This window comes from Heterocephalus glaber, unplaced genomic scaffold, assembly GCF_053883595.1.
Source record: "Heterocephalus glaber isolate CG9 unplaced genomic scaffold, H.glaber_assembly_v1.0 deba00000071, whole genome shotgun sequence".
NCBI classification, from domain to species: domain Eukaryota; kingdom Metazoa; phylum Chordata; class Mammalia; order Rodentia; family Bathyergidae; genus Heterocephalus; species Heterocephalus glaber.
The window spans coordinates 17841130-17864231 of NW_028258137.1; the positions used below are offsets into that span (position 1 = coordinate 17841130).

General features: G+C 48.0%; 2 protein-coding genes across 12 annotated transcripts in view; one reads left to right on the plus strand and one right to left on the minus strand.

Annotated features, from left to right (window-relative positions):
* The window catches only part of Esrp2 (epithelial splicing regulatory protein 2), a 31376-nt gene extending 9281 nt beyond the window's left edge, over positions 1–22095 (plus strand). The window contains exons 1-16 of one of the 5 annotated variants that reach the window (XR_015452380.1): positions 1713–3380; positions 3469–3597; positions 5133–5246; positions 5358–5472; positions 5833–5931; positions 6152–6206; positions 6276–6386; positions 6460–6592; positions 6674–6716; positions 7185–7486; positions 7598–7810; positions 7909–8107; positions 8217–8403; positions 8777–8857; positions 8937–9026; positions 12630–22095. Coding sequence is in view for 3 of the 5 variants with exons in the window: in XM_087214128.1 (XP_087070254.1) it covers positions 3180–3380; positions 3469–3597; positions 5133–5246; positions 5358–5472; positions 5833–5931; positions 6152–6206; positions 6276–6386; positions 6460–6592; positions 6674–6716; positions 7185–7486; positions 7598–7810; positions 7909–8107; positions 8217–8403; positions 8692–8857; positions 8937–9026 (2157 nt within the window). In the remaining 2 variants the exon portion in view is untranslated. Of the gene's footprint in view, positions 1–1712; positions 3381–3468; positions 3598–5132; positions 5247–5357; positions 5473–5832; positions 5932–6151; positions 6207–6275; positions 6387–6459; positions 6593–6673; positions 6717–7184; positions 7487–7597; positions 7811–7908; positions 8108–8216; positions 8404–8691; positions 8858–8936; positions 10361–12629 lie in introns of those variants that run through there. The other 4 variants (XM_087214166.1, XM_087214128.1, XR_015452369.1 and 1 more) reach the window with 4 other exon arrangements.
* Nfatc3 (nuclear factor of activated T cells 3) overlaps positions 10659–23102 on the minus strand; it is a 122846-nt gene continuing 110402 nt past the window's right edge. For 2 of the 7 annotated variants that reach the window (XM_021256811.2, XM_087213996.1), the window contains 2 exons: positions 21253–21382; positions 10659–12898 (listed from right to left, as the gene is read on the minus strand). In XM_021256811.2, the coding sequence (XP_021112470.1) occupies positions 12838–12898; positions 21253–21382 (191 nt within the window). In that variant the 3' untranslated portion in view covers positions 10659–12837. Of the gene's footprint in view, positions 12899–21252; positions 21383–23102 lie in introns of those variants that run through there. The other 5 variants (XM_021256812.2, XM_004842985.3, XM_087213833.1 and 2 more) reach the window with 3 other exon arrangements.

The following is a 23102-nucleotide window of genomic DNA, read 5'->3' on the forward strand; positions in this document are numbered from 1 at the left end:
CTGGGTGTAGTGGTGCATGCCTATAATCCTAGCTCCTGGGAGGCTGAGGCAGGAGGATTGCCGTGAATTTGAGGCCAGCCTGGGCTACACAGTGAGTTCAAGACCAGCCTGAACTACCCAGCAAGACTCTTTTATTTATTATTTATTTGTCCAGTACGGGGGATTGAACTCAGGACTTTGTGCTTGCCAGTGGTGAGCTGAGCTACATCCCTGGCTTTAGCAAGACTGTTTTTAAAAAAAGTAAGAAAGCACTTTTTCACCACTCCTATTCACCTAGGAGGTTGCCGGAAGGCCCCTACCCTGTGTCTGCCCAGGCTGTCACTGGAGCTCGACTGCCTTCAGGGATCCAGGCCCAACAGGTCTCAAAGGACTAGTGTGTGGCCTACAAGATAGATCTTCTCTTCTGGAGTGCGGGGTTTTGGAAAAGGCTTCTGGCCTCGTGCTGGGCCTTTGGGGCCTTGCCTATCTCTCTCCCTGTAGCTATCTCCTATTCATGCTTCAGGAAGCCTAGAAGCAGGAAGTGAGAAGCAGGTTGGGGGCAGGGGACTTTTATCAGTGAAGTACAGAAATTTCAAACTACAGAAGGGATCCCTGCTATTGAGGGAGATGTTTGTTTTGAGACAGGGTCTCACTATGTAGCTCAGGCTGGCCTCGAAATCACAGCGATCCTCCTGCATCAGTCTCCTGTGTGCTGGGATTACAGGTGTGTACCATAATGGCTGGCTTGAGAGAGGTATTTTGAAAGGTGAAAATGAGGAAAAGCAGAGACCAGCTATCAAGGGAGGAAAACCCACAGATAATACCCTACTCACTACTCCAAAAGCCCTGTAGTCCAGCAGGACTTATTGATGGAATATCCGAAGGTGGGAGCAGCAACACCATTCATTCATTGAGTGTCAGGCCCCGTGATATGCACTGGAGGAAGTCCCACCTCGAGAATCAGATGAGAGAAACAATACATAAGTAATGAATTGTGACGTAAGTTTGGTTATCAGCAGAGGGGCACAAGTTGTTTCATAATAAGGCTACCCCAAAGAACCCATTCAGTGAGGAACTCAGCAAAGGAAGCACCCCACGTTATTGAAACGATTTGCATTTTCAAGAAGTCCAAGTTCTATATTGGGAAGTTATGGTATTGGGGCAGTTGGATGGGCTTGTGGATGCTGGGGGGAACCGCCCTATACTGCCAACATGGTACTTTGGACTCACCTTCCAGCCAAGACTTGGACACGCATGAGTGTCTCACCAGTGTGAATAAGGACAGCCAGGGGTGCCACAACGTCAGGGTCACTCCAGAGGGAGGCTTTCTGGATGTCTGACGTCCAGACGAGCACTAACCAAGAAGGAAAAGGGTCTACCTCGAACCTCAACGAGTGGGGGCGCTAGGTGGAGCGAGACCGAGACAAGCAGCGCCAGGAAAGCCCTGCGGGGACACCGAGGCTGTTCTGTAGGAGCGGGAGCCCAGACAAGGTGCAATACACACCACGGGCATTTTAGGAACTGAGTGGGTTGGGCAGGACAGGTGAGGGGAAGTTAGCTAGGGAGCAGGGCCCAGGCCTGACGCAGGCGCGCTTGGGGATGCAAGGGGTGGGACCTACCTCGCGGCTGCGCCTAGCAGCACGAGTAAATATTTGGCATTCCAGGCTTGCTGGAGGCGGGCCCCGAAAAGCGCCGCTCCCCCCCCCCCTCCTGATTGCTTAGTGCTTTGGGGTGGGGACTCGCGAGCCAGCGCTGGTTCTGAGTCTGGGGAGAAGTTCTCTATGCCATGACAAAGTGCTGGTCGCCCGAGGCTGCTGGACAGGAGGTCCACCTTCCACGTTCTCCTGATCGCCGTGTTCCGGCGCGAGTCACTTCCGTCCGGGGCGCTGCTGTATGGCAAGGCTCTCTGACCCCGGGCTGGGGTCCTTTCCCAGAGCCTGAGCTGGGGATTTACCCAGGTCTTCCGCTCTCTTGTCCACAGGCCCGGATGTAGCGCCCTTTTCCGAGTGCGCAAAGTGCGACTTCAGCCTCGACTCAGGTCGAGTTTGGCAATCCCACGTCCGCTTTCGCCGGGCTGGAGATCCATTTTCCCGCCGAATTACTAGTTTCTCGGTCACGTAAACGGGAGACTTTGGGAACGTACCGGGCAGCCCAGAAACGCCCCTTAAGGAGTCTCATCATGTTGCCCCGGTCAAAACGGGGATATTCGGGATTAGGTTATTCCTGCTGGAGAATGGACCTGCTATTCAACCCTGCGCGCTCAGCTTTCTTGGCAACCAGCCGATCGGAAACAGGCAGGCGCCCCCACGTGGGGTAGGGCTGAGGCTCCAGGCCCCCACCTTACAGCTCAATCTCCTCTAGGCTGCAGCTCTCAGGGGTCTGGGGAAGAGGCGGTTCCTCGGTTCCCCCCTTCCCCAACGTCACTCTGGCCCACTGTAACCGCGCTTTGTCCTGCGGGCACTTCACTCGCCCAGGTTAGGGCCGGCCCTGGCACCTGTGTGGACAAGTCCTTCCCTCTGATCTTTGTGACAGCCCACAGCTCTAAGGTCCCCAGATTTCTGCCGCCCTCCTCTTCCCCAACCAGCATCTGATGATCCCTCCCCCACAGGCCTCTGAGAGACACCTGATTACTCTCACCAACCCCTCTGACCCTTGGTGACTTCCATCAGCCCCAAGCTGGCCATTGTGACCCCCACATCCCCTAGTGGTGACTTCCACAGGTCCAATGTGACTCTCACGAACTGGAGAAGGCCTCTGGTCTTGGATGTCCTTTTGCGGAGGCCCCAAAGGTCCCTGCGGGAAAAAGGCAGGAAGGAGGAGAGACGGGTTCGCCCCGGGAACCAGGCAGGACCAGACCAGGAAGTGGGAGTGCAGGTTCTAAGTGCGCTCCCAGGTCGGGAGTGTGAGTTCTCAAATCCTGGGCTGGGTTTTGGCCCTCCCCCAAGGCTCCCGGGCCGCCCCCGGTCACGTGTCCCGCGGGGCCGCCAGGTAACTCCGGGAGAGAGCAAGAGGCCGGTATCCGCCCCGTCCGGCGCCGCGGGCGCGTCTCAGCAGCGCCCACTGCCACAGCCCGGGCCGCAGGTGCCGCCCCCCCAACACACTGCGTCCCGCCCTAGCTCATCCGCGTTTGCCGTCGGACGGTGCGTGCGTGCGCCTTGTCCGTCCGCGTGTGTGGCCGAGCGCCCCCTTCCTCTGCGGCCATGAGTCCGCCGCCGCCGCCGCCGCCTCCGACCCCGGCCCCAGACCCCACTATAGACTCCGCCGCAGACCCCTGCCCCGGGTCAGGATCTCTGGCTGTCCTATTCGGGGCTACGGCCGGTGCGCTGGGGCCGGAGCTGGGTTCCGATGAGACCGACTTAATCCTCCTAGTATGGCAAGTGGTGGAGCCGCGAAGCCGCCAGGTAAGCTACAAAGGAGGTAGTAGGAGTTACCAGGAAACTTCAGGACCCAAAGGGCGCGGCGGCTGATCGGTTTCCTTACTGCTCGCAGGTGGGGACGCTGCACAAATCGCTGGTACGAGCCGAGGCGGCTGCACTGAGTCCGCAGTGCCGCGAGGCGAGCGGCCTGAGCGCGGACAGCCTGGCCCGGGCCGAGTCGCTGGACAAGGTGCTTCAGCAGGTGAGTGCCGGGGCCGGCATGGGTGGTGGCACAGCCGGGCCGCCAGGACGTTTCTCGGTTAGAGAGGCGACAGGAGGCTAGGCCTGGCGCACCCGGACCAACTGGCTGGGGCGGTAGGACAGGGTCTTCTTTGAAACTTTGACTCCCGCACGTGCATGTGTCTGTGTACGTCGGCCATTCCGACGGCGCCTTGCTTTTCAACCTTTACAGACGTACACTTTTGCTAAGGGAGTGGGGATGGCGGCTTCGGGGAAGGGAGGCTGAAACTCCCTGAGAACCTGTCAGGTCAAATCTTGGAGAGCAGCAGTCAGAAACAAAAGGATCAAGGGGTCCAGAGTGCGCCTTAGGTCACCGGACCCTGCCGCCCGCGTCCTGTGACCACCCGTCCGCCCCCAGCCTGGGCGCTGCTGGAGCGCGGGGCGTAGGGCAGGCGGTGTCTGTCTTTGGGGCTGATGCCGCCAGGTGTAAGCTGCTCGTCCAGGCCTGTCCCGGCCGGTTGGCCAGGCGTGGGTGCTGTCCGTACCCTGCCTGGAGGCTACCTGCAAAGTAGTATAAAGGCCTGGGGTTGCCTCCCGACCTTGGCTGAAGTGGGAGGCGGTTTCCATTGCTGTTTTGCCTTGTCTTTACTTCGACACTCACCCTTTGAGTAGCTTTTGAGTGTAATGAGTTTAAGTGCTTTACATGCATATTCTTTCATCTTCCAACTGGTGATTCTTGGTGAGGAAACATAAAGATGCCGCCGAATCTGAGTCTGTTCCAGGAGAGCACCTGGCCTAGTCCTCACCTGGGGAGGGTGCTAAACAAGAGCTGGCTGCCTTGCTCTCCCAGCCTCAGGTTGTAAGGTGTCCAGAATTGGCAGGGGCAGGAATGGGGGTGGTGGTTCCCGAGTCTGTGATTAGGGCTTATACCGCTTCAACTGGTTCTCCAGAGGGAATGAGCCTGGGGGAGGGGCTGGGCAGCCTCTGGAGTGCACCCCCTCTATGAGCAAACAGCTCAGTGCCAGCCGGTCGATAGGTTCTGGGTCAAAGCTCATGCTGCCCCTGGTGTCCAAGTGTGGAGCCCTGTCCTTGGAGTTTCTCTGTCTCGCGGTTGGTCAGACCTGGAGGCGGGGCTGCCATTGACCATGAGCCTTCTGGCCTTCGGGCAGGCCTGGGCCTCCCCCACCTGTCTGAGGGTGGTGCCAGGTCAGGGACAGGTTTAACCTGCTTTGCCCCGCCCCTTCCCACCTGCTTGTCTGACTTCACCAGGTGTTTGCTCTGGCCCCACTCCAGACTCCTGTAGTGTGTGAGGGGGTCTTGGGTTATGTGTGGCTGCCCTCATTTGGCCTGGAGGAGGTGACAGTGGACTGGGATGGGGTGGGGGTTGCTGGGCTAGGAAACAGAGCCAGGCCTAGTAGGTGTGGCCTTTTCCTCCCGACGCAGGGTAGGGCTGAACACCTGGCTGATGCAGCTTTGCAGCCTGCATCCTCTTACCCCGGTTCCTGCCTGCTCAGCTGTGAGTCTATGTCTGAGTCTCTTCTCATTCCCTTTCCCTAGTTCTCACAACTGGTGAACAGGGATGTGGCTCTGCTGGGCGGAGGCCCCTATGTGCTCTGCACTGATGGGCAGCAGCTGTTGCGACAGGTCCTGCATCCTGAGGCCTCCAGGAAGGTATGCCACTGAGGGCACAATGGGTGGTAGGGTTCCCAAGGCCCCCATTGTAGTGGGGGCAGGGAGGACCCCTCATTTCCCCCATTCATCCCCACTCCTGTATACCCCCAGAATCTGGTGCTCCCCGACACCTTCTTCTCCTTCTACGACCTCCGCAGAGAGTTCCATATGCAGCACCCGAGCACCTGCTCTGCCAGGGACCTCACCGTGGCCACTATGGCACAGGGTATCTGTCCCAGCAGGGTTATGGTGGAGGGCAGCTACAGGCTGTGTGTTTAAGCATGTGCATGCTGCTGGGTGGCTTATAGGAACAAAAGCAAGTCTGCATCGTCTGCTAAATCCGGGAGGGTACCTGTGCCTATGTCTATGCCAGAATGCATTTGGAATGTGGGCCTGTGTCTATGTCTGGGTTGGGGACCTGCATGTGCATGCATGAAGAGGGTGAAAACAAATGTGTCTGTTTGCTGGGATTCTGCATGTCTGTGGAGGGGACTTGGGCCCTGTTACGAACATGATTAGTGCTCATGCTGGATCCCCCCGTACGTCTCACATTGGGATTTCTTCATTGTCACTTCTCTACTTATAGACTTGGGACTAGAGACAGATGCCACAGAGGATGACTTTGGGGTCTGGGAAGTGAAGACAATGGTGGCTGTCATCCTCCACCTGCTTGAAGGACCCAGTGGTAAGGTTCTCTTTCTGCCTGTCACTTGCTCTCAGGGTTGGGTGAATACTTATTACTTTCTTAAAAGTCTTCTTGCTCACTTGTGAATTTCTCTAAAAGAACACAGGTTGAAAGCCCCTTTGTCACCTCCTCATCCCCCTCAACTGTCCTCTTTTTGCAGAGCTTGGTGGGGAGACCTCCTCCACCAGACCCTGCTGACTCCCATGCCATCTCCTCTCAGGTCAATTGTTTTCGAAGCCCGAGGTGGTAAAGCAGAAATATGAGACAGGGCCTTGGTGAGTGTGGGAGCAGGGGTGGGGGTGACAGGAGCGGGACAGTTCTGACTCTGTGTCCTGCCCCCACAGCAGCAAGGCTGATGTGGTGGAAAGTGAGACTGTGGTACGGGCCCGTGGGCTGCCCTGGCAGTCATCAGACCAGGATGTGGCTCGCTTCTTCAAAGGGCTGAACATTGCCAGGTGGGTGTGGCAAGAGTGGGAGGGCCAAGAGGGCAGGCCTGCCCAGGAGGTACTAACAGTGCTGGCTCCGTAGGGGTGGTGTAGCACTCTGCCTCAACGCCCAGGGCCGAAGAAATGGTGAGGCCCTCATCCGCTTCACCGACAGGGAGCAGCGGGACCTAGCACTGCAAAGACACAAGCACCACATGGGTGTCCGCTATATTGAGGTGGGACTTTGGGCAGGGAGTGGAGCAGGGAAAAGCTGAGTCAGGACTGAGACCCATGGACTGTTCACTCTGCACCCACAGGTCTATAAAGCAACAGGGGAGGAGTTTGTGAAGATTGCAGGGGGTAAGTGTGCTGCCAGCGGGGCCCAACTCTTTTGCTTTTTATTTTTTTGTATGGTACTAGGTACTGCACTGAATTACATTCCCAGACAACCCCCCACCCCCACCCCCCGGGTTTGGAGACTGGGTCTTACTTAGTTGCCTAGGCTGGGCTTAAACTTGTAATCCTCCTGCTCAGCCTCCCAGAGTGCTGGGATTATAGGCATGCACCACTATGCCTGGGTATCTCCCTTGCTTTTTTTTTTTTTTTTTTGGTACCGGGGATCGAAATTGGGTCTTTGCGCTTTGTGCTTGTGAGGTAGGTGGTGGAACCACTGAGCTAAATCCCCGGCCCTCCCTTGCTTCTTGACAATGTATCCCTGTATCCCACTCCCTGCCTTCCCTGTCTTTCTGCTTCTGAGTGGGTGGGGATTTGGAAGTACACAAATGAAATCAGATGACTCCCACACTGACTCCCATGCTGCCCACCCAGGCACATCACTAGAGGTAGCTCGTTTCCTGTCACGGGAAGACCAAGTGATCCTAAGGCTGCGGGGACTGCCCTTCTCAGCTGGGCCAGCAGATGTGCTAAGCTTCCTGGGGCCAGAGTGCCCAGTGACTGGGGGTGCTGATGGGCTGCTCTTTGTGCGCCACCCTGATGGCAGGCCAACTGGTGATGCCTTTGCCCTCTTTGCCTGTGAGGAGTTGGCACAGGCTGCACTGCGAAGGCACAAGGGCATGCTGGGTAAGCGATACATTGAACTCTTCCGGAGCACTGCAGCTGAGGTACAGCAGGTGAGTACCCAGGGATCCCACCCTCCAATGAGGTGTTTTCCTAGGGTGCACCTTCAGTCACTTGTGCCCCTGTGCTACTTGGTGCGACAAACCTGTTCCCTTCCTTACTAGGTCCTGAACCGCTATGCATCCAGCCCACTCCTTCCCACATTGACAGCTCCACTGCTGCCCATCCCTTTCCCACTGGCAGCTGGGACTGGGAGGGACTGTGTGCGCCTTCGAGGCTTGCCTTACACAGCCACCATTGAAGATATTCTGAGCTTTTTGGGGGAGGCGGCAGCTGACATACGGCCCCATGGTGTACACATGGTGCTCAACCAGCAGGTGAGGCTGCTGCTAGGGTTGATCACAAAGGCAGCAAGGGGGGTGTTAGGAGCAAGGCCCTCTTCCACACCAGAGTGTTTATAAGATGGTGTACACAGGGCCGTCCGTCCGGCGATGCTTTCATCCAGATGACATCGGCAGAGCGGGCCCTAGCTGCTGCTCAGCGTTGCCACAAGAAGATGATGAAGGAGCGCTATGTGGAAGTGGTCTCCTGTTCTACAGAGGACATGAGCCGTGTACTGATGGGGGGAACCTTGAGCCGCAGTGGCATGTCCCCTCCACCCTGCAAGCTGCCCTGTGAGTGCTCCAGGGGCTGAGGGCCAGGCTGGTGGTGGGGACTCATTTCTGGCTGCCCCACCCAGGGCTTACTGGGCTCCACGCAGATGCACTCTCTACTTGTCTCTAGGCCTCTCACCACCCACCTACGCCACCTTCCAGGCCACCCCAACCCTCATTCCCACTGAGACGGCGGCTCTGTATCCTACTTCAGCACTGCTCCCAACTGCCAGGGTGCCTGCTGCCCCCACCCCTGTTGCCTACTACCCAGGGCCAGCCACTCAACTCTACATGAACTACACAGCCTACTACCCCAGGTATCCTGCTAGAACCCCATAGACCCGCGACCTGTTTTGGGGGGGAGGGTATGATTCCTTTCTGAGCCAGATACCCTAAGATCTACTAGACTTTTATTCTGATAAAAGAATAAAGGGGAAAGAACAGGTGTGGGCTGGCTAATGCTATCTACAAAACAGACTGGAAATGATGACATAGAGACAGGGGTTTTAGAAAAAACTAAGCACAAGGCAGAGGCAAAAAAGGAGGGGGTTCTTGACCTGAGCTATAGGTAGGATGTACTACTAAACCCGTCTTTCTAACCCTAGCCCCCCAGTCTCCCCTACCACCGTGGGCTACCTTGCAACACCCCCTACTGCCCTGGGCTCTACTTCCACCTCAATGTTGTCTCAGCCAGGAGCCTTGATCCGAATGCAGGGTGTCCCTTACACAGCTGGCATGAAGGATCTGCTCAGTGTCTTCCAGGCCTACCAGGTGAGGTTGGATGGCTGGAAGGCTTGAGGGCCTGGCTGACCCTGGAGCTCCCTGTCCTAAGTCTGTGTCCCTTTTGCAGCTGGCCCCTGATGATTACACCACTCTGATGCCTGTTGGTGATCCACCTCGCCCTGTGTTACAAGCCCCCAAGGAGTGGGTGTGTTTGTAGGTGAGGAAGCCAGGAACTAAGAGCTAGGTGATGTCTTCAGCTACCATACCTTCCCTGCATCCAGAGTACCTTCACTCCAGTGGCTTCTTTCTGGCTTGTCAAAGCTCTCAGAAGGCACCCAGAGAAGACCAAGCCCAGCTCCATCCCCTACTTCTCTGGTTGTTCATCCCAAAGATGGCTACCCTGAATGCAGGGGTGGGGGTGGAATGAGGATATCTTGCTCCCAACAGCATGGCTGGGCCTCTTGAGGGGCATCCGGAGAGCCTTTGATCTGTCCTGTATAGGCCCGTACCCATGGTGGGCCTGACAGGCTGTCTAAATTGCGCCTTCAGTGTGTGACTCCTGTGAGAATCAAGGATCTATCTGAATCTGAGTAAGGATCCCAGTTATCTCCTCCCCATCCCCTCCTATGGGAGGTAGGAAGGCAGAGTCAGTAGCTGTCCTCAGGACACTTGGATTTCGGAGACCATATTGTAATGGGTGGCCTCACCTAAGGATGCCAGCCCCCTCCAGCTAGGCCCAAGAAATACCAGGTGGCAAAACCTCGAAGTATTCTGAACTGTGCTGCAATCTCCAGAGAACACCAGAGGGCAGGAGGCCCCCACAGGAAAACAGGCTTGAATTTTAAAAGAAACTTTCTGCCAACTTTTTTTTTTCCCCTTTCCTTTTCTGTGCTGGGGATTGAACCTAGAGCCTGCTGCATACTAGGCAAGTGCTCATACTAGGCTACATCCCCAATCCTTTTTAAGACAGGATCTTGCTAAGTTGTCTGGGGTGGCCTTGAACTTGTGATCTTGCCTCAGCCTCCCAAGTAGCTGAGATTATAGGCATGACCCATGGCCCAGCTCATCTGCCAACTTTCTTGCAATACCTTGGGAAGGCCAGTTGTCCTGAACTCAGCAAACACCATGGAATGTCCTTTAACCCGTTAAAGGGTGCAGAACTCAAGCCTTGGGAGGAATTTGGAACTTTACTTTCTCCTGTGTAAAATGAACAGAATTTCCTGACCAAGTGGACTTTTAAAAAGTCATAGTGCCCTTAGCTTTGGCCCCAGAGTGAAGGGCTCCACACTAGCCCCAGGTGGAGAAAAACTCAGATTTCAAGGAGATTGTCAATCTGTCACCATTTATTCTTTCAGCACTATAACTGAGGCAGAGCCTGAATTTCTGCCTCTTCTTTCCTTTGTATTTGTGTAAGGAGCACTGCACTCCTATAAAAGGTTTTAAAATATAAATATACAAGAAAACACAATCCAAAGTGCTGTAAACATAACTGAGAACCAGTTTCTTTACTAAAAGCATCCATTTTATAAAATACAGTTTTATTTAACTTGAGATTTAAAGATGACCATCTGTTCTGAATATCTCAAACAGGGCTTCATAGCCAGAGGTCTGGTGATAATGGCTGGCCCTCATTGGGGGTGGGATGTACCCTGGGCAGCAGCACCGCATGCAAACTTGACATCTGTTCCTTTTAAAGCTGTTTACAGCCATGTTTCTCTGTGTATCTCTGATAAGCAGAAGGCTGCTTGTTTCATTCCCCAATCCAAGGTATAGCACAGGTCTGAGGGAAAGGTGTATGCTAGTACATGCCCCATTGCTCAGTGCTGCTACTAGAAATCAATTTGCATAGTCCAATGGATGTGTCCTTTAATACTACTCTGTTGCACAAAAGTTTAAGTCTATCTACAAAGCCAAAAAATATTGACTCTTACATGAAAGCTTTTACAAAGCTAATACAAAACTGCTTACATAGTATACAAAGGTCTATTTTAAAATTTAACTTTTATTTTAAATAGGAAAGCATTTCTAGTGCTACAGGCATCAAGGTATTTAAAAGGCATCAAAATTTGGTGCATAGCAACTCTGGATCATAGAGGCTTTTATTCTTGAGGGCAGCAAAGCGGCCCCCAGAGGGTCTTGCAGGACCCTATGTGAGGCAGCTACCTCTGGGGGAAGAGGGTAAAAGCAACTCTGGCCATGTCTCTGGAACTTTACCTGAGAGGCCAACCTCCTACCCTTCCAAAGGAAGCTGTGGACTTCCAACCAAGGCCCTGAAGCAAATCTGACTATCCACATTCAGACATATAACCCACTTTTCAAAGAAAATTTGAAAACACTCAGCCCTAAGAGGGACCATATTGACTTGATGAATGACGGACATTGTTCTCTATTTTTATGGCCAAAATCTAAAACATGGTTTTAAAAAAGACCATACTTCACGCAGGATCAACAGCTCCTACCCGGCTGACTGGAGATGGTGACCAACATATCAGTTCTTTGCTCAGGCCTGACTTGATCTCAGTAGAGAATGTCCTGGCATCCAGGGCCCCACAATCCACTAGAATAACATTAAGTCTTCAACCAGCCCAACACACTGGCAGGTGTAGGCACTCAAAAAATTTGCTTCCTGAATAAATTAAGGTACACTATTGTATTTAAAAACATACTACAAACTTCAGGGGTTTTGAAATAGGCCTAGAAACAGTAACAAATCCCACTGGTGACAGGCTTAAGGGCAGGATTTGGAAAAAGTACCCAACTTGGGCACCTCCTTTGGTACATAGCAGGCTGGAGTTTCTGCTGACCCCTGCCTTGGATGCCAGTCACCAGCAGCAGCACCAGGGCATCTTTGGTGTGGAGGGTACGGTCTATGATGCCAGATCATTTCACATGTGCCTCAATGCCTTCTGGAAGGCTGGCTTTTAAGTCATACACTTGGGACAGGGTCGGCCAGAATGATTTCGGGCTATAAAAAGAATGGGAGATAAGCCTTCCCATCTGGAATCCTGCATTTTCTCTGCCCATCCTGATGCACTGCACACTTGTGTTTAGCTCCTGACACAGCTAGGTTAGCCTCTAGAATAGTCAGAACTGCAAAGTTACCTGGACAATCAGGAAACTGGCTTCAAAGGTAACAATACCCAAAGGCAGACATTCCCACTTGGAAAAGGTTCTGGAGCCAGACAACACAAACAGGAAGAGCACTAGTTTTTAAAGTTTCCAAGCTAAAACTGCTTGGTGACTGCTTTCAAAGTCACCTTATAAGCCAATTTTACCTAGAGTCCTAAAGGGAAAAAAGCAGTTTCAACATGGAGCCAGTAATGAGACTGCAGAAAGATGACCTAGAAAGTTATAAAAAAAAGCTATGCTCTGGAATGTCTTTATATTCCAACATTTCAATGATGGAATGGTCTTTTCTCATTTTATCTAGCAACAGTTTACTTTTATAGAGTATGAGCTACATTTGGCTTTATTTCCTATGACTATGGCTTCAGGACACATGCTGAGTTTCTGAGGCATAGATATGGGCTTAGGATAGTATTTTTCCCATTTGCCTCTGGAAGGTTTTATCAAAAGTTCCTATTTTTAAAGTATAAAAACTAAAGGGCCCTTCAAATGACCAGAAAATACAAATCACCAATCCTAACTACACAACCAAGTTACCTGCAAAAGCAGCAGCTCTGAAAGGGAGAGTGCTGCATTCACACTCAGAGCACCCATCATATAAAAGTATCCTATTTAAATATAAAAAATGCAAAGCTCATTTTTCCACAGCTCAACAGCCTATGCTGCTCTGATTCTTTTACAAAATCTAACCAAGGCCAGAGGTGGAGGAATGCCACTCTCCCCACAAATGCTGAGTCCAACCCTGGCACCGGTCCTGAAGGCGAAAGAGTTGGAAACTCAAGGCCTAAAAGAGAAACATGCTGAGAAATTGGTGGCGGACACAAGGCTGCAGTAAGCACTGTCAGAGCCGATCAGATCTTCCTCAATCCAGGGACTCAGGACTCAGGTGAGAAGCCTCTCTGCTAATTTGTGGGCCTTGGGAAACAGAAACCTGGGACATATCTCTCCCAATTATCTCGTTCACTGAAAAAGAAAAGGCAGAATGATTAGTGACCTCAGAGTGACATCATGATGGTCTATGCTGAGCTCTCTCTCAGTCATTTCCACCCCCATGGCTTCTGGGAAGAGTAAAAGCAGCACTTGAAGCCTGCTCCTGAGCTGAATTGCATTAAAGACCAACATCCTTGGCCAAGAGGCTCCAGACCTCTTTCTCCTCATCTCAGTTCAGTTTGGCTAGGAAGGGGAATGGCTGCGAAAGTAGGAAACGTTCTTTTCTTTAAAAAAAAAAAAAAAAAATTTTTTTTGGAGACAGAGTCTCATTATATATAGTCCAGGCTGGCCTCGAACTCTTGGCAATCCTCCTGCCTCAGCCTCCCAAGTGCTGGGATTACAGGCGTGCACCACCATGCCCAGCTTTCTTTTTAAAATTTAACCTCCTGGTACTGGGGATTGAATCCAGGCCCTTATCACCAAGCTATAGCCCCAGCCCTTTTTAAAAATTTTTTATGTTGAAACAGGGTCTTGCTAAGAGGCTAAACTGCCCAGGCTGGGCTCAAACTTGTGATCTTCCTATCTCAGCCTCCCAGAGTGATGGGACTATAGGCATGCACCCCACCCATCCTGGCTCTTTTGGAGATGATGAGTTCAGGCTGGCCTTGACCTCATGATCCTCCTGCCTCAGCCTCCTGGGTAGCTGTGATTACGTGTATGCACCACTTTGGCAGAACAGAAAACATTCTTATCCTTACTTCATTTTTTTTTTGGTACTGGGAAACGAACTCAGGGCCTCATGCTTGCCAGGCGGGTGCTGTGCCACTGAGCTACATTCCCGGCCCTTTATCCTTACTTCTAAGGCTCATGCTCTAGAGCGGAGAATAGGATGCCTTTGAAGTGTTCACCTTAACCTAACTTTTCCTTAATTTGAAATTCCTTTGGGGAAGTTTTTCTTTCCTGATTCCCACAGTGCCACCTACTATATAAAGTGAATGAACATAAAAGATCTGGGCAAAGCAAACCAGAGATTTGGGGGCTATTTTGTTATCCCAATATGAGCACTCTTTATTATGTGGGAACATTTGTATTCTTTGTGGTCCTTTCTTATTGCAGGCTCTTTCTGGTGGTTTCTCTGATGTGCCAGGTAACTCAGTGAGGACAGTTCTCTGTGAGGCCCAGGGCAAAGAATTTCCATCTTAGCTGGGAATAGTGGCACATGTCTGTAATCCCAGCACTTGGGGAGGCAGAGGCAGGAGGATCTCCATGAATTCGAGGACAGCCTGGGCTACATAGTTAGTTCAAAGCCAGCCTGAACTACATAGTGAGGCCTTGTCTCAAAAAACCAAAAAAAGAAGGTATGCAAAGCAATAAAGGCTGAAGATGTAGCCTGATTGTGATTGGTACTGAATGTGTACTGAAAGCAGGAAGCAGAAGCCAAATGAATCTTAATTACAAAACTGAAGATTAATCCAGGAGCACTAATCATCACCCATAAACCAGTTTTTTTTTTGGTACTGGAGATCAAACTCGGGACCTTGCACTTACAGGGCAGGTGGCAGCACCACTGAGCTAAATCCCCAGCTATAATCTTTTTTTTTGGAGGGGTGGGTACTGGGGCTCAAACTCGGGTCCTTGCGCTTGGGCAACAGGCAGCGAAACTACTGAGCTAAATCCCCGGCCCAAAAGAGCTATAATCTTGCCACCCTAACTTAAACAGCATTTTTGTTTTTGTATATTTTCTTCAAGATTCTTTTTTTGGGGGGAGGGTACCAGGGATCGAACTTGGGACCTTGCACTTGTGAGGCAGGTGGCAGAACCACTGAACTAAATTCCCTGGCCCCCATAAACCAGTTTTTGAAAGTAATTGGTACAGGGCTAGGGATGGGGCTCAGAGGCACCTCACCTGCTTGGCAAGTGCAAGGTCCTGAGTTTGATCTCTGGTACCCCCCAAAAAAGAAGAAAGTAATCGTACAGAAATATGAAGGCCTTTGTCAAATGATTTTTAAGTAAATTCCAGGTTAAGGTTTATTGACCATTCATCACGATTATTTACAAAGAATATAATCTAATTTTACTCCTGGCTTGCTAGAAACAACCACCCGAATACATTTTTTTTGAAACAGGGTCTTACTATGTAGCTCAGGCTGACCTGGAACTTACTAGGCAGTCCCAGCTGGCCTTAAACTCCTGGCAATCCTCCCGACTAAGCCTCCTGAATGCTGGGATTATAGGCGTGGGCCACCATGCCTAGCTGGAATAGTTTCTATATAAATGAAAACTTATGAGGAAATTTTGCACAAAAATTTGTTTTTTCTTTTCAGTTTCCCTATTAATATAATGGGGAAAAACCTCTTATATAGTATATGAAGTGAAAATATACAGGGCATATAAGTAGGCAAGGTAATCATTGATACCCACTTTTTTGGGGGGATGGAACTCAGGACCTTGCACTTGCCAGGCAGGCGTGGTGCCACTGAGCTAAATCCCTGGCCCCTCAATACCTACTGTTTCAAGTCACATAAAGTGCAAGAAGTGTTTTCTGACTGGTGCTAATCCACAATCTCTGTATATTCTCTAACATTCTTTATCACATTAGATTATCAGCAGATTGCTGGGCGTGGTGGCCCACATCTGTAATCCTACCACTTGAAAGGCTAAGGCAGGAGGACAGATGTGAGTTCAAAGCCAGCCTGGAGTATATAGCAAGATCCTGTCTCAACAAACAGGAAAAAAATTATCAGTAGGCTTCACCATTATCTGTTTTGCAAACAGGCTGTGAACTCCTCATAGGCAAGGACATTACTACTGAGAAAACATTAATTTATGTAGACAGGGCCTGGAATCTCTAATCCTAGCTACTTGGAAGGATGAGGTGAAAGGATGCAGAGTTCAAGCCCAATCTGGGGAACATCGAGAGACCTCATCTCAATAAAATTAAAAAAAAATTCTCATGACTGAATAAATGGATCCTAATTTAACACAATCACTTGGAAGCTATTTGGAATTTGTACAGTAAGTTTATTAGGTGGTAGGTAGGAAGGAGACCAGAGAATGTTGTAAGACTAATACATGGCATCTGAATTTGACAGTGTCTATTTTATGTAAGTTTACAGCAGGGCCAAAAAGCCAAAATTATGAGCAAGCATACAACTCCTGTTCAAGTCATCTGTGATCACATATCCTTTCCAAGAGCAGTAACTTCAGAGATACTCCAGGCTGCCATGAAACACACCTTTTTCAATTCATATTTTATTGTTTAAAGTTTTAAAACAATAAATGGATAAAAAAAAGCAGATAAAAAATGAAAATGGTGTTTTATCAACATAAATGGTTTCCTGTTCTTTTTGTTTTGTTTCTTTTTGGAGACAGGGTCTCACTATGCAGTTTAGGCTATGTAGCCCAGGCTACATAGCAACTCATGGCAATCCTCCTGCCTCAGCCTCCTGAATGCTGGGATCACAGGTGTGCGCCATTGTGCCCATTTTTTTTTTTTTTTTTTAAAGACAGAATCTTGCTATGTAGTCAACACCAGTGCTAATAGATTACATAGGTCACAGCATCTGGCCCACTTCTGGCAGCTGCCAGTTTTAAGTTTCTCCTACCCCAACAGCTGGATTAGTCTGGCACCACAACAAAAGTAGAATCATAACTATCAGCAATATTTGCTGTTTTAAAAAATGAACTTTTTAATCTAAGAAATGTTTGATGCATCAGTCTGTTGAAATGCTATTTCTGGACATAAGAATAAGATGTTTGAGTCAGGCAAGTGACACACTCCTGTAATGCCAGCACTCTGTAGGCTGAGGCAAGAGGGTTGTCATGAGTTTAAAACCAGCCTGGGCTACATAGTTCAAGGTTAGCCTGACATAACACAGTGAGACCCTATCTCAGAAAACAAACACAAAACAAAACATACCAAAAAGGTAAATTTTTTTTTTGGTACGGGGGATCAAACTCAGGACCTTTCACTTACAAGGCAGGCGTGGCACCACTGAGCTAAATCCCTGGCCCAAAAAATGTAAAATTCGTTCTCCGGGTAAACAATTTTATGGAGATATTCCTTTTTGAAAATGAAAGTATATGTAGATGCAATTATTTTCTGAACTGCAATTGAAATGAAAAGACAAATTTATAGTGGAAAGAAATACTAACTAAATGATTTTTATTTATTTATTTTTTTGGTACCGGGGATCGAACTCGGGTCTTTGAGCTTTCAAGGCAGGCGGTGGAACCACTGAGCTAAATCCTCAGCCCTAAAATGATTTTTAAATGTATGAGAAATCCAGTATTACTTTATGGTTTATTACTCTGTAAGTTTTGCTTATATTTAGCTTCAGGTTGATAGCGAAAAAGGTCCTGAGTTTGATCCCTGGTACCAAAAAAAAAAAAAAAGGCCAAAATGCAGGAGAAAGAGAAACAAACTGAAAGAAAGCATGATCTCTGAGTTACAAAGAGGTATTGATGTGATTGAGCTACTGTACTTTGGAATTTCCATTTTACTAGCTTAGCTTGTATTAACAAAAATAAAACTCAACACCATAATGGTAAAACAGAAAGAGTATTTAGGTATGCTAAGCAAGATCACTAGTTGAGCTCTTTTATGTCGGATTTTTATTTTTTTCAGCATGAGGAATTGAACCCAGGGTCTTTGCACTGAGCTATATCCCCAACCTTTAAATTTTTAAAATTTTGAGACAGGGTCTTACCTAATCACTAAATTGCCCAGATTGGGTTTGGATTTGCAGTTCTGCCTCAGGCTCCTCGAATGCTAGGATTACAGATATATGCCAACACACCCATCATGCCAGGTTTTTTACTAATTTATTTATTTATATTTTTTGAGATGGTATCTTGGTACATTGCCCAGGATGGCCTTGAACTGCTGGTAACAGGCAATCCTCGTGCCTCAGCCTCCTTAATAGCTGAGACTACAGTCATGTGCCATCACATATAGGGCTTTCTCTCTATATAAAACCCAGGGCAAGCAGTCTACCACTGAACCAAACCCTCAGCCCTAACTTGTTTTGAATTTCATCCTGAAATCTAGAAAGATTCTAATCATAAGTCAGCTTATATATCTATATCTATATCTATATCTATATCTATATCTATATCTATATCTGGATGTGATGGTGCATGCCTATAATCCCAGCACATGGGAGGTTGAGGTAGGAGGATCCCTGTGAGTTCAAGGCCAGCTTGGGCTACATAGTGAGTTCAAGGCCAGCCTGAAATAGCAAGATCCTGTCTCAAAAAACAAAACAAAACACACACACACACTGATGAGAAGATAACCTTCACTTTTTTTGTGTGGCATTAAGAATCAAACACAGAGCCTTTGCAATGAGGTACATCTCCAGTCATTCTTTTTTTTAAAAACTTTTGAGACAAGGTTTCACTAATTTGTCCAGGCTGGGCTCAAACTTGTGATCCTCCTGCCTCAGCCTTCCAGTGCTGAGATCACAGGTGTGCGCCACCATGTTTGACTGTTCTTTTTTACATTGGGTCTAATACCAATGAAGGAATACTGTAACTTTTTTCTCCACAACCAACTGGGGAGAGGGGCATCAGTACTGTTATTAAGACTCTTTTTTTTTTTCTTTTGGTACCGGGGATCGAACTCGGGTCCTTGGGCCTGCACAGCAGGCGGTGAAACCACTGAGGTAAATCCCCGGCCTAAGACTTATTTTTAAGAAACTTCTGATGTGTGTGATGCTATATAGATCTTTCTTCTAAAAGTTTGTAACAGGGCTGGGGATTTAGCTCAGTGGTTCCGCCACCTGCCTCGAAAGTGCAAGGTCCCAAGTTTGATCCCCAGTACAAAAAAAAAAGGAAAAATTTAAAAGTTTGTGACAAAACATTCTACAAATATTAAATCTCCAGCTGAGTAACCAGTACACAGGTACTTGAAAGAATATTCAAGTATCAGCATGTACCCTCTTGCATTAGCCAAAACTGAAATGTGAAAAATTAACACTTCTTTTCAATTTAGGTTATGATGTGGGATTTAGAACCTCCCCCACCCCCCACCCCCCGGCTGTGCTGGGGGTTTAACCTATAGCCTGACCTTCAGTCCCTTAGAAATTATCAGAAGAGGGCCAAGGATTTAGCTCAGTGGCATGCTGCGCCTGCCTCATAAGCAAAAGGTCCTTAGTTCGATCCCTGGTACCAAAAACAAAAAAAACCCCAGAAGAATCCCTTTATATTCTCTGACTATATCTTGCCCACTGTTGATACCCAAATCTATTATCACTAAGGGCCAAACTTAGCTCCAAAAATCTATACAACTCATTCTATCATCTGTTCTCTGGATCCTTTTCATGACTGCTCCATCAATTTTGTTCACGCTCCGTATCTTTAATTGGTCTCAGCCAAGAACAGTGGTGCATGCCTGTAATACCAGGGTTCTGAGAGGCTGAGGAAGGAGGACCAAGTTCAAGCCCATCCTGGGTAACTTGGTGGGACCTATCTCAAAATAAAATGGGCTGGGGATTTATCTTAGAACAAAGCTCAAGCACTAGCACTGGGGGAGGGGGATCAGTCTCCTCTGTCTCCCCTTATGGATCCTTCTCATCTGTGCTTAATATACGTATGTTTCTCTACTTCAAAGAAGCAAAGAAAACAAAAACATTAGGTCCTACCCTGCCCCTCTATCTCTTCTTTCAGGGTTTAAACACTTTTTACCCCCACCCCACGCCCGTACCAGGGATCAAACTCAGGACCTTGCGCTTGTGAGGCAGGCACAGTACCACTGAGCTAAATCCCCAGCCCTTATTTTTTTGGAGGGGGGAGGGTTTTCTGAGACAGGGTCTTGTTATGTAGTCTATCAGGTTGGTCTTGAATGAACTATGTAGCTCATGCTGGGCTATGTAGCCTGTGCTGGGAGGCTGAAGCAGGAAGATCACAAGTTCAAGCCCATTCTGTCTCAAAATAAAAAATAAAAAAGGGCTGAGTATGTAACTCAGTGCAAAGGCCCTAGGTCAATCTCTAGTACTAAAAAAGAAAAGTTGTTTACATTGCTATTTCTATGTTCTCACTTCCTACTCACTACACAGAAATACTTCTTTCTTAGCAAGATCACTAGTGACAAGTGTGTTGCTTTACATATAGGAAGAGCACTGGGCTAAAAACTAAAGAATAAGATTTAGTCTTGGTTTGGCTGTGATGTGAGACTAGGAGGATTTACTAATTCTTTTGGCAACTGATTTTTCTTACCTATGAGGAACATCGTTTTTGTTTTGTTTTTGGTACTGGGGAATGAACCTAGGGTGACTTCATTCATGCTAGGTAAGTGCTCTACTATTGAGCTATATTCCCAGCCCTTTTGATTTTAACACAGGGTTGTGCTAAGTTGTCCAGGCTGGGCTTGAAACTGTGATCCTATTTTCTTTTTTTTGGTACCGGGCATCGAACTCGGGTCCTTCCACTTGCGAGGCAGGCGGCGGAACCACTGAGCTAAATCCCCAGCCCTGTGATCCTATTTTCTCACCTTCCCATAGGGCTGAAATTATAGGTGGGCAGCACCACACCTGACACATTCTTTCTTTATTTCTTGGTATTGGAGATCGAACTCGGGACCTTGTGCTTTCAAGACAGGAGGTGGAACCATTGAGCTAAATCCCCGGGCCCTGACACATATTTTCTTTCTTTTTTTGGTACCGGGGATCGAACTCGGGACCTTGCGCTTGCGCAGCAGATGCCGAAACCACTGAGCTAAATCCCCAGCCCCGACACATACTTTTTTAAGTGACTGAGTCTTTGAGGAAAAGCTCTGATGTGACAACAAGGAAAGTGTATTCCTGATGAGCTGCTGAAGTCCAGAGGTCTAAGGCCTACCCTTCTCCCTCACAGACACTGATCCACTGCTACAGCTACACTCCAAAAGGAGTCACAGGTGAACTATCAGAGGAGTGCAAACGTGGGCCTCGTGTGCAAGCTAAAAGTAAATATTCTGACTTGCCTTGAAAAGGGGATACAATTTCCTGCATTATTTCCATTCCATACTGCCTTACATCAAAATTTAAAAGTACTTGACCAGAGATGAAAGGCTCATGTAACTGATCAGAAACCAAATTTACTCAGTACGCATGCCATGGAATTCACATACACTGGACCTCTCTCTGCTTTGGTTTTAATAGATCTAGACACTTGCCTTTCAATCAAACGCAGACTAAAATTTTAATAAGCACAAATGTGAGAGCCTCAGTGTGGTTAGATTTAAAAAGCAGAATCTTGTAGTCAGAGTGTAGCTCAAAGACAATGAGTGGGCCTCCCAGTAAGGTGCCTGTGCATACCCCTCTTCTGTAGCACATGCAAATCCAGCCACGGCATGCAAATACCAGACGAGGGCACAAAAACAATAACACAATTCAATCAACACTCACCCTCTAGAGTCTCCAGAAAGGAGTTGGATATGAGAGATCACTGTGGTTAGGCCATTTCTCTGCTGAACCTGATGGCTGGTGTTCCAAGTCAGACATAAACTGGTCTGTGTCAAAGAAGACAACATCACTACTGAATGGAACAAACCAGAGGGTGAACTTTATCTATTACAGTGCCCAGTCTGTTTTCATCTATAATCAAGAGGACTTTACTGTCCTTTACCTATCAGTCACTACTGCATAAAATGGCCCCCCACATTTTATTAGGTAATATAAATATTGAAGTCCAGATAGTTTAAGCAATGGATGATTTTTATTTATTTATTTTGGGGGTTTTCTATTGAGACAGGGTCTCACTGTGTATTTATTTATTTTACTTTTTTGTGACAGACTCTTGCTATATAGTTCAGGCTGGCCTTGAACTCACTATGTAGCCCAGGCTGGCCTCAAACCCATGGTGATCCACCTGTCTCAGCCTCCCAAGTACTATTTACAGGCATGTGTCACTATGCCTGGGCTGCTTCTTAAAATTAAAAAGGCAATTAAAAAAATTAGTTATGGTTTTCAGAAATAAATTAAGTTTTAAATAAACTAGTTTTGATTAGAGTAAAAATATAGTAGTTCCCAAAGCCTCTTTTTTTCCTTTGGTCATTAAGGCATTACCATTGGGTGTTGTTGTACAACTTCAAACAAAATACTTGACTCTGGGAGATAAGAATCAGTATGTGCATGTCTGTAAACAGTAATCATTAATACCCTCTTTTTTTTTTTTTTTTTTAAGAAAGGGTCTTGCCATGTAGTTCAGGCTGTCTTTGAACTCACTTTGTAGCCCAGGCTGGCCTGGAACTCATCATACCAAATTCTCCTGCCTCAGCCTCCTGAGTGCTCAGATTACAGGCATCTGCCACTATACCCAGCTAACCCTCATTTTAAACAGACAAAAAAAAAAAAAGAAAAAAAAAACCCCAAAAAACAAAAACCAACAAAGGCAAAACAAAAGGAGTCAATTTGTATAAAACACATCCTAACAGAACAAAACCCAGAAATCCCTTGCTTAGGCAAGTTTTCTGCCTCAAGCTTTTCTTTTATTCTTTTCCCCCCTCTTCCCATCCCCCCTTCCTTCCTTTCCTTTTTGGGATACTGGGTATTAAATCCAGGGTCTCATTCATACTAGGCAAGCCCCCTAGCTACATACACCCCCAGACCTTTTTCATTTTTGTATTTCGAGGTAGGATCTAAGTTGCCCTTGCTGCCCTTTTAATTTGTAATCCTCCTGTCTCATCCTCCTAGAAGCTGGGATTACAGGTGTGGACCACCATGCCTGGCTCCTTCAAAGTTTTTTATTACTGAAACAAAAATTTTTTTTTGGATACTGGGGACTGAACTCAGGACTTTCCACTTGCAAGGCAAGCTCTGTGCCACTGAGCTAAATCCCCGGCCCTTTTATTACTAAATTTGAGACTAGTCACCTAGCTGCCGAGGGTCATTTAAAGATTCCAATATGTGCAAAGTATTTTAAAGACTTACTGTATATTGTCAAAAGTATCCATTTTGCTAGTGCACAATCTCTACAACTGAATCCTCTAAAACAGACTTCAAAGTGTAGGACATATAGTTCAGGTAAATTACCAAATAAAATAAAGAAGTGTAAGAACAAAGCTAAAAGGCCAACAGACATGGAGGCTTTTGTCAACTGGCTAACTCAGTGGTAATTTCAAATTATGCTTTTATAGAAATTTAGGATCTTCCAGATATTCTTGCAGATCCCTGAAGCACAGCTGACAGATCCAAAAACACCTCAATCATTAACCATCTCTTTTAGCCACAAGAACTTTGACTAAACATTTTGTCCA